The sequence below is a fragment of the Cyclopterus lumpus genome, chromosome 3 (genome assembly GCF_009769545.1).
Source record: "Cyclopterus lumpus isolate fCycLum1 chromosome 3, fCycLum1.pri, whole genome shotgun sequence".
NCBI lineage: Eukaryota > Metazoa > Chordata > Actinopteri > Perciformes > Cyclopteridae > Cyclopterus > Cyclopterus lumpus.
In genome coordinates this window covers 23933937-23944336 of record NC_046968.1, presented here as the reverse complement: position 1 = coordinate 23944336, position 10400 = coordinate 23933937, and the positions used below count along the sequence as shown (strand labels likewise).

The 10400-nt window shown below is 41.8% G+C and overlaps 1 protein-coding gene across 1 annotated transcript in view; it reads right to left on the bottom strand.

Moving 5' to 3' along the window:
* Positions 1–389: 389 nt before the first annotated feature.
* map2k5 (mitogen-activated protein kinase kinase 5) overlaps positions 390–10400 on the bottom strand; it is a 47934-nt gene continuing 37923 nt past the window's right edge. The window contains exon 22 of the mRNA XM_034529391.1: positions 390–2370. Coding sequence (XP_034385282.1) covers positions 2269–2370 — 102 coding nt within the window. The 3' untranslated portion in view covers positions 390–2268. The remainder of the gene's footprint in view (positions 2371–10400) is intronic.

The window sequence follows — 10400 nt, the reverse complement described above, 5'->3', positions numbered from 1 at the left end:
ATAAACTGTCAAGCGAGTCTAACTTAAAGGTCAGTTTATCGTTTCTCATTTACAGTCAGATTTCAAACGATTTGAAAAAGGGACGACCTCTTTTACAGAGCAAAAGATTCTAATTTTCATAAACAATCGGATAAATTAAGAGATAATTAGATAATAAGAGTCACCCAATTAGCACAAAGGAACTTACATTTCAGAGGAATCTATTTGAAACATCTGGGATGGAAAAGAGAAGAAGCCTGAAGGTCATCAAGGTGGACACGTAAACATAAATACAAAAATAAATGGGTGACTTAACTTAACTTAATTGTTTTGTGTCACCTTCAAAACTAAAATAATCAACATGAAAAACAGGCTGGAGTAAACAGAAATAAATGTCAAACTCACCCAAATGATTATGTTTAAATACTTTTTATTCTATTTGTGCATTACGGTTGGAATATGTGCCAACACAGATAATTACAGAAAAGGCTACAATAAGCCAGTAATATCACAGCAATAATATTTCTGCTGAGTCCCATCACTGACTTAATGTTTCGTGGTTTCGTCAACAACAGGAAAAATAACGAGTCAAGCTGAAAGATAAAAAAATAATAAATATTTCCACTGATACTGCAGATTCATATTTAAAAACACCGGCAATGAGTACATTTCCAAACCATTAGAGACCATTGGAAACAGCACATCTGCTAAGAAGAAGAAAAAAATAAACTTTTTGGTTTCATTTGAGTTCCAAGAATACATTTAACATTTGCATTTACATTTGTTTTACCAGACTGCCAAGTATTTATAGCTTCAGTTACATTTAAGGCCAACTTAATGAGGTGGATGTCTCACAGATGTGTTATTACCACGGTAGAATGTGACAGTTAGACAAATATAATTAACAATATACAGTATGTATATAAAAAGGTATAATGCTACTGGGACATCTTTTAGTGACATTCATTTCTTTATGAAAACAAACGGCATCTTGCACAGCGCCAACAAGTTAAGGTCAAAGTATATGTATTTACATCCAAGTAAAAAGACTGTGCCTCAATTTCAGGTGTTTGTAAATGAGTACATTTTCACTCTTGGGAACCGAAGTCTGAAAAAACCCTCCACTTTCTAGTTAATTTAATATGCATACTTGGTATGCACACACACATGAATAAGTATGTAGGATGCAGCTGGGACGCAGCTTGGGATTTACCAACACATACTAAAGGAAAGTAAATGTTCCTCATAAAAATTATTTAAAAAAATATATTTTTTTAAACACAACAGACCAACTGTACTGTACGCTGCGTTTACTGGGCCTTTGTGGAAGAAGAAATGGCTTTTAATTGCACTTGAGCTCTACACAGTTCAGCAGCTGCACACCAAGACCGTGTCGTAATATTTTAGTAATTTAACCCATTATGTGTGTCAACATACAACTCACCATTTGGGTTGTCGGTGGTCTTTGGTGTTAAGTGCTCCGCCTTTATCAGCTGATCTCATTTGGCCATCAAATAAAATAGCGTGTTTTCTGCAGCATGTGAGACATCGTGCTTATAAGGATTAAAGTGAATAAAAATAATAACTTATATATAAAAAGCGTTGCTTTATTAGAGATATAGCTTCTGTTAAGTTTCACTTCTCGTCCATAATGTCTCTTATTCTTTGAGGGCTGCTTCAAAGCGTTCGCTACCGCTTGTCTCGAGCTTCGGATCCACTTACAACCCGACTCCACAACATTGAGGAACAACTGGATACACATGTTGTCGCCCAGGAAATAAACAAAAAACAGCAATTATTGGTGGGGGGGAGCGATGCCGATTCAACATAGGTTTACTTCACTGGAAGAAACAGGCACACACACACACTGGCAGCTCCTCACAGGCATGAACCTCAACATTCACAAGAGGGCTGTCAACGGTTAAAGCACGAGACGGTTATTTGAAAGATCATCCCCAAAAACAGAGCAGCTCTCTGCCGGCGTATTGCAGTCGTGTGCTTTTAGGTTGCTTCACCGCTCCCTTTTGGATCAGGACCATTCATCTCCGCTCCCCAGACCGTGACGTGCTTCTCTGCGTTTCTATATATTCCCTAAAAAAACCCCAAAAAACGTGAGGACGGGGCTGCAGATGGAGACCCACGTTAAAAAAAGAAAGCGCAGTTTTGGATGCGGAGATTAAGTTCAAAAGGATGTGAGCTCCTTGATGTCCCGGCGCATGTGTGCATATGGACGTACTGGACCCTGGCGCCTGTGATCAGTGTGAGATAAGATGAAAATGTCCTGGTCCATCACTGAGCCTGCGGAGCTCGTCTCTCCTCCAGACAGCGACACACCCACATCGACACCACCTCCGCGTTGCCATCGTTAAACTGGATGATGAAGGAATGGTCCTGAAGAATTAAAAGAGGACAGAGGCGTTAAATCGTTTGGTTAAAAAATGTGTTTCGTAATAGAAGAATGTGACATCTTTAGAAGGACATGTGCGTATTTATAGGGGTTTTTATCCCCCTGCAAAACTTTGGATTTGCTAAACTGACAATAAAGACCTGAATTAAAAGTTACTTAATGAGTAAACTCTGGTGTGACACATTTTCAAACTGAAACCGCATGAAATGTGGTCGACTATTATCGTTGACGCTCACTGCAATTTTTTAGACTAAAATTTCCCCAAAAATATTTCCGTCCCTTTTTTTTTTTTTTAACTAAGGATGTTTTGAAGTGAACGAGGTATTTATTAATAGTCTCGACAGCGGAAGGCGGTCAAGCTCGTCCCCGGTCACGAATGTCACAACGGCAGCCGGTAAAATGGATTATTTAGTCACCGGAAAAAGAAAGTCAATATCTATTTAAGTGTGAGCTACATTTTGAATATCTTGCCGCCGGACAACCCTTTCTGAAGAGGAGCTGTAGCCGTTAAATCTATCTTCAAATTCAGCAACTCCTGTTAGTATAAATTATTATTATTGTTTCAGTGGAGTCTGAAGAGAGCAAACACGACGGTGTCAGTTCCCCGTCGCCACTGACTGATGGTGAAACTCTTCTAAATATAGCGTTCCTTTCTTGTAGGTGGAAACAATAAGCTTTGTTCTCGTGCTCCCGTCTGCTGCTCACAACTGGGGAGCGTTCAAACTATCCCAAAGTACCACCGACAACATCTGAACTATCCCTTTAAATGCGTTGACCAACCAAATAACACCTTTTTACGTAAAAGACTAAATCTAACCATAATCACCTTCACGCAAGTCTCACATTGTGCTGGAAAAATACACAAATGCAATAAGAAATATCTGATGCTAATCCCTAATCTTACTCCTTATGTATGACCTTCAGAAAAAAAAAAAATGGACTGACGTGGCCGTAAAAACACAAGTAATGAGCTTTCTCATAAAACAGCCATCAAAGAAAGTTTATACCTATTCCTCAATATACTGTTTTATTATCAAACAGATTGGAGCCACAAACATTATTACCCCTTTATGTGAAGTGTTTGGTTTAGTTCTACTTGTATAATTATTCTAAACCACGAATAAAGAAATAATGATAAAACACAAATAAACTAAACGGGTACATCATTAAACCCCTTTAAATATTCATGTCCGACAGATTTGGTTTTAAATGCGCAACGTTTAAGTGACGGCTTATCAGGGCATTTTAAATAAATATCTTTGATAATCTACACGAGTCATAACGGGGGTAAAATGAGCTTTGTAATACATTTTTTTTTAAAAAGAGGAAGTAACACAACTTTGTCGACTATTTCAAAATGAAATTCTTTTGACCATATTAACCCTCTCAAGCGGTCTTAATTACAATCACATCCGTCAACAGTGCCAATGACTTAGCCTCTGCCGATTGTTACTTGTCACTTGTTACCGCGAAACAGAGATGTCACATGTGATCTCTCAGTGACAACGGTCCCAATCACCGGCCTCATCTGGGGGTGGGGTGAGGGGGGGGGGGGGCCCGTCCAGACCCGGCGCCAGAGGGTCACAGAGGTCACACAGGGGTCAGAGGTGAGAGGCGAGGAGGTTGTTAATGAGACACTTCAACCGGGGGCCGACCGTGATTTTTATTTGCGGTGTCTCGATGTCCAATTAGATAAACAACGCCGCGGCCCGGGCCCGTTTAAATGAACTTGTCAACACTGATTTCCACGATATCCGTCCTTAACAACAAGAGACGGTCACTGTTCAGCTCCAACTCAAGCTGGCCACACACTGTGCATGTTATTTATTAATCGTGTACGTGGGGTTTAACTCGACACTGCACCGAACGGATCAATGAGGAGGTGCAGACAATGTGATCGGTTGGTTCTGCAGCTCAGAGTTCAGTTTCAAGACGACGGTTTTGACCACAACATGTAAACTACAACTGCACTAATATCTATATGCGTCATTCGTCATAAGCCATTGAACCGAGGAACTGCTCAAACTGCAAGAATTACATCTGATCCGACCTCTTTAGACGTTGTGACCTCGAAATGCACAACAACTGACCCAATTAGGCAGGATTTTGGCCCGATTCTCAAATCGGTTGTGGGTGACCAATAATCAAATATCTGTTTTAAAACAGCATACAACAGATGTTTTTGGCCACCAACTCCTGAGGAGAATATCTGTCTTTTGAGGGACGACAAACTCCACTTTGTCCACCAGCTGCTCGTCAACGTGGTCTGATATTTGGGGCTGCAAGTGATTTCGAAAAGGCGACGGTGTTGTCGTCAACGTTAAAACGTCCCCCCCGGCAACACGCAAACTAGTGCAGACAATGTACGATTAGCGACAAAGTGGGACACGCTGGCAGTGACGGTCCACTTTCTTCCTCCCGGGATCCTTCTCGTCTATTTGCGGTTACTCTGGGAAATATGTTATAAAGTGAAGAATATGCACGGAACATCAAAATAAAGTCACATGAAGGGTGAATGCATTTGTGAGTCGTCGACAATCTACTTTGTTTCACTACTGTCACTCTTGACTGATAACTCAATCCCCACATGTTCGGTCTGAGGGTAGTTTTATATGTTTTAAAAAGGAAGGCGTCAACACATTCCAGCGCGCTCTAATCCTGTAGAAACTGTAGAGATCGTGAAGGACTGGGGGGGAGCCCCATCAATCCTGTTGTCCTTCTAATGGGCAGCTGGGGTTAACACAGTCTGAGGTTAATTACTCTCATATCAGCGTGTGTGTGTGTGGGGGTGTGTGTGTGTGTGTGTGTGTGAGAGAGCGTGTGTCAGTATGAGACGGGTGGAGTGGACGCCCCTATGTGCTGAATGCCCATCTCATCAATCATTCCTCCTTGCCTCTGCAGAGAGGACGTACTACAGGAGTAAAGAAGGAAGTCCTGAGTGATGTTTCTGAAAATCCAGCTCTTCACCTCCGCTCCAGAAATTAACCCCGAGAGGCCGGAGACGACTGCTGGAATCTGACCTGGATGAAGGTGCGTGGCTCACCACAACCAACACACACACACACACACACACACACACACACACACACACACACACACACACACACACACACACACACACACACACACACACACACACACACACACACACACACACACACACACACACACACACACACACACACACACACACACACACACACACACACACACACACACACTCCCTTAACGTATCCTTCCACAAACACACAAATAAGCATTGCTACCGGATTGAAGGCATGTACATTGAGTTTTTTTTAAATCAATGGAACAGAGAAAGAGAGAACTAGAGACATAAAAGAAGAGTACACTTATGACGTGGTGTATTTTGGGATGGAAAGTCACTAAATGGACCTTGTGTTGAGTTTGTTTTTTCGTTAGCTGCTGTTTCCAAAGTCAAGAACCGATCTCAATTTTTTCAGCCGACACGGACGTAAAAGTTGAAAAATGTTCATACAGTGTTCAGAAATACGGAAATCTACAATTCCAACTGCCTTCCTTCACGTGATACAATCGAGAGCCCCGGAAAACAGCTATTAAATGGACTTTTGCGAAGCCGTTGTTTTTGCAGAGTTAAACTTAATTGTCCTTATTTAGTTACAACTTAAATTAAAAATAGCAACAGATAAAAGCTCCCCGCATTAATGAGGTAGCGGGCACACTCAGACTTTATGTACCATACGCTGCTGTGGTTGTCCAGAGTGGTGCAGTCGGCTCGTCTGCTGCAAATATCAAACATTTCTGATGTGAATGGACATTTAACACATTTAAGATAACCTGATCTTTACAGAGCAGGTGGCAACACCAGCATCCAACATGTGTATTCTGAAAACACATCTGGAAGAAACAGGAACCAGTCTCATGACACCTTTTATTATCAAACAATGTCTACTTATTGTGTTATTCTTTTGTCTCAGGTAGCATGTTTATGAGCTGTCCAACCAACCAGTGGTGTTCTTTTTTCACACACACCTAATAATTAAAATACCTGCAACTTAAATTAAGTATGGGCCGTGTAAGGAAGAAGTTATAAATACGGAGTGGATAACTACTCCTTAGTCGGGTCATTGAAGGTGTTTTTGCGTGGACAGAGGTGAGGGGGGTGGAGGGGGACTCATTTCAAAGTTACATTAATCACCGCGTGGCCATCAAAATGGGATAATCACCTGCAACTGCTCTGCTCAAATAGAAATGGCCTAAACCCAGGGGAAATTCTACCTCACTCTTTAATTGTTTGAAGCCTTTGAAGGGACTGTTTAATCTAAAGATTAATTTATGCGATTTTAAATAACTCTATGTATGATTAATACGCTCAAAAGAAATTAAAAGGAGTTTGAGGCAATTATAACAAGAGGCTGGTCATCACCTCATTAGAATAGTGTTGGAAGAACCGTGTTTCTCGGTGTGTGTGTGTGTGTGTGTGTGTGTGTGTGTGTGTGTGTGTGTGACAGGGAGAAGGGTGAAGAGGTAGAGAGAATAACTAGGTCTTTACAGATTTGCATGCTAATCACTCGCTCCCTCTGGAAACTGGCTGGCATTGGTTGGTGTGAACAGTGTGTGTGTGTGTGTGTGTGAGTGTGTGTACTTTGGTCAATCAGAGTGCAGAGGAAATGGAGGGACCTTTTTTTCAGGAGAGTTACAATGCTCTAAACTTAATGGTCCAAGCAACTAACGCTACTTTCAAATCTATCTGCTGCTTTCAAAAACTGTTTGCACAGTGAGGCAGCACTTCCTCCAGATCAACACCTGTCAACGAGCCACAACACTAAACGGGAGCCACCGGAATGGAAAGAAGTAGAACACCAAAAAAAAAAGAAACGAGAGAGCCGAGCGGAGTAAAAGCAGAATCGTTCTCACGGCCTAGTTTGGTCCCCAACCAAGTGGACAAAAAGAGCAAAACGTCCACCGCTGCAGCGGCCGGGATTCAGACCGCCGTGCTGAACACACACATCCTACTGCTCACGAAGAGAAGTGTGAACACGGGAAGATGTCACACTGTGGAAATGTGTGTTTTAGAGGAGACGTGAGGCAGTTAGCAGTGACCATGAATGCAACTTAGAATCAGTCGTTGTACACTGGAAATGAAATACTGCCTTAAACCTACTGACACTCTTGGTGTCAATGAACCTTATAAGATACCAATTAATTAGGGTCTAATTATTATTTCAATGATTAACCGACCATTTAACTAAAACAATTAGACAAAGTTGTTTCACCTACAATTTTCACTACAGTCCATTTTTATTTTACTGAAGGATGTTGGATTGACATAAAAAGGAATATTTCCAGTGCCTAAATATATTTATTTATTTTTATTGTCCAAGAAGTGTAATTTTGAATGCAGCTCTCATTTAAAATGACGTGACCCGGCGGTCCCACACTGCAGTCCCTGTGAGTGTGAATGGGGTTCATGTCAGCGGAGAAGACCCATGGGTGAAATGTGAAAACATTTGGCAGGGAAGGTGCTGACAGGAGAGTTTAGGGAGGAGGAGAGTGATTTGGCACAAGTCTGAAAGGAGACAAGAGATGAAACATAAGCATGCATGTGAAAATCCTTTTCGCACGTCGCGGCGATGTAAACACCTATTCCTCAGACGTTAAAAGTTTGAGACGCGCTAACCAGAACTCAAGCATCTCGAGACGTCGCCCACATAGAGCGTTACCCAAAAAATAAAACCCACATATAGATGAGTAAATATATAATATAGTCTGCATTTGTACAAACAGTGAATATAATGTTTTTTTTAACGCATTATCTTCACAAATGTTCTTTAAGAGAACCATATTAGGAAAAGACGTGAACCAGGACAACAACGACGAGCTCCATTACAGTTAAAAGAAGGCTTAATGAGTGGCTCGAAGTTCTTGATCCCAAATAAATACTCTGAGAGCATCTGCCGCATAAATTAAAAAAAGGACCGTGTGTGTGTGTGTGTGTGTGTGTGTGTGCTGCCTCATCTCATAGACGCTTGTCACCATTTCTCTGCTTCTATAAAACAACATCTTGAATGACAGTTTATTACATCCGTGTTTTGCGACACGATGAACACAAACGAAAATAAATGGAATTATTAAATGACGGGGCGGTTTATGACAGCGGTAGAATGGATTAATATTAACTAGTCAGGGCGTGTTTGTTAGTAACAAAACGTGTTTTTGTTAGTGCCGCTCTAAGTGGATAAAACTTGACGCTACTCAGCTTCCATCTATGTGTGTGTGTGTGTGTGCGTGCGCGTGCGTTTGTGTGTGTGTCCGTTTGTGAGTCGAAACTAGATTTAGGGACAGTCAGACACAGAAGGGATTTCCTTTGTGAAAAACCGTGGGGCTCATCTGGTGTCTCCGGGGTTGAAAGGGGGCTACGAAATGCGTGTGTGTGTATGTGTATGTGTGTGTGTGTGTGTGTGTGTGTGTGTGTGTGCGCCTATGAATAGAAAAGCAGAATAGGAGGGCTGCATTGACAAGGGTGCTAAAAGGCTGTGTGAAGGCTGCTGGCTGGGGAACGAGGGATGATGAGAGGAGGAGGGGGGGGGAGCGATGAAATGTCCATCAAATCACAATCAAAGAACATACGGGATGTGGGATCATCACTTTGGGTTTTCTGTTTCTCTCATACACACAATTTAAAACGTGCAAAAACAAGCTCAGATACGCAAAATAATATGACACCAAACCCGATATTTTATGTCTTTCTTGCCCTAAATCTAATTAAATAAGTCAAGAGGCGCTTGCACACAGACCAGGCCTCACCTTGAAGGAGAAGGTGAGGGGGGGGGGGGGAGAGAGAAAGACAGCCTGTTTAGAACCAAAAGCAAGAAACCTCAGACCGGACGGGTCATCACCAAATACCTGCAGCCGAACATCCTGGGAGCGGGCCAACGGAAAGTCTCCTCAAGCGACCGACGTCATGAGCTTATGATGACAGGATAAGGTGTCCACAATGAAAGATGCATTAGTATAAAAGGGGAGAAAAACACACCCTCGCTTTCCTGCCTGATGGCTCATCGTGAGCTTCTTTGGAAGAAAAAGAAGAAAGACCTCTTACTGAGGTATTGATGAGCTTGATACAGACAGTTAGATATTTATTATTATGGTGTCATGGTGTAGATCTGCCGGGCTCAGATCAACTCAGTGGGAAAGTTCTTCAACACAAGTTGTATTAGTACTTGAATTCTTGTTTTAATTATTGGCTATTATTACTGTATTTACTGTCACTGCTTTTTTTGGTGTGAGCTCATCAAATATCTATCAACTGTGTTGAAATTACAGTTAAGTATTGAATCTTGAACATTACATTTCATTTAGCTGACGCTTTTATCCAAAGCGACTTTCATTTATATACCGTACACACATCCACATGGGAGCAATTTGGGGTTAAGTGTCTTGCTCAAGGACACATCGACTAGGGCTAGCGGAGCCGGGGATCGAACCGCTGATCCTCCGGTTGAAAGACGGACCTGCTAACCACTGACCCACTTTTGTGCGTTCACAAGAAAACTCCACGGGGCCCCCTTTAATACACAACTTTACTTAAAACTACACTCGAGTCCAACATTGTAATATCGCTGTTTTTTAAACAACAATAAAAAAAAGTTAAAATTCAGCTCAATTTGATATATTCAGACAGGTTTCTTATAATATTCCTCTTCGCCTCACAAAACAGGTTCAGACCACCAGACATGCAGCTGGGCCTGAGTTTCCATCGGGTTTCAAGTAAATTACAACATTTATGTCAGAGAAAACGATCCTTCATGGTAGCAAAGTGCAACACACGTCATGTTGCATTGACCTCCTGCTGTCGTGCACCATATAGCCAAAAAATGAGGGACACACAACTCGTTCATGCTCATTCTGTTTCCTTTAACTTTGTATTGTCCGTACTCTCCGTCTCCCTTTTATTCACGATGGGAACATACTGGAGCATCGACCTCCAGCAATAAGCTTTTCCTTTCACTGCACACTAGTCAGGTGACGTGAT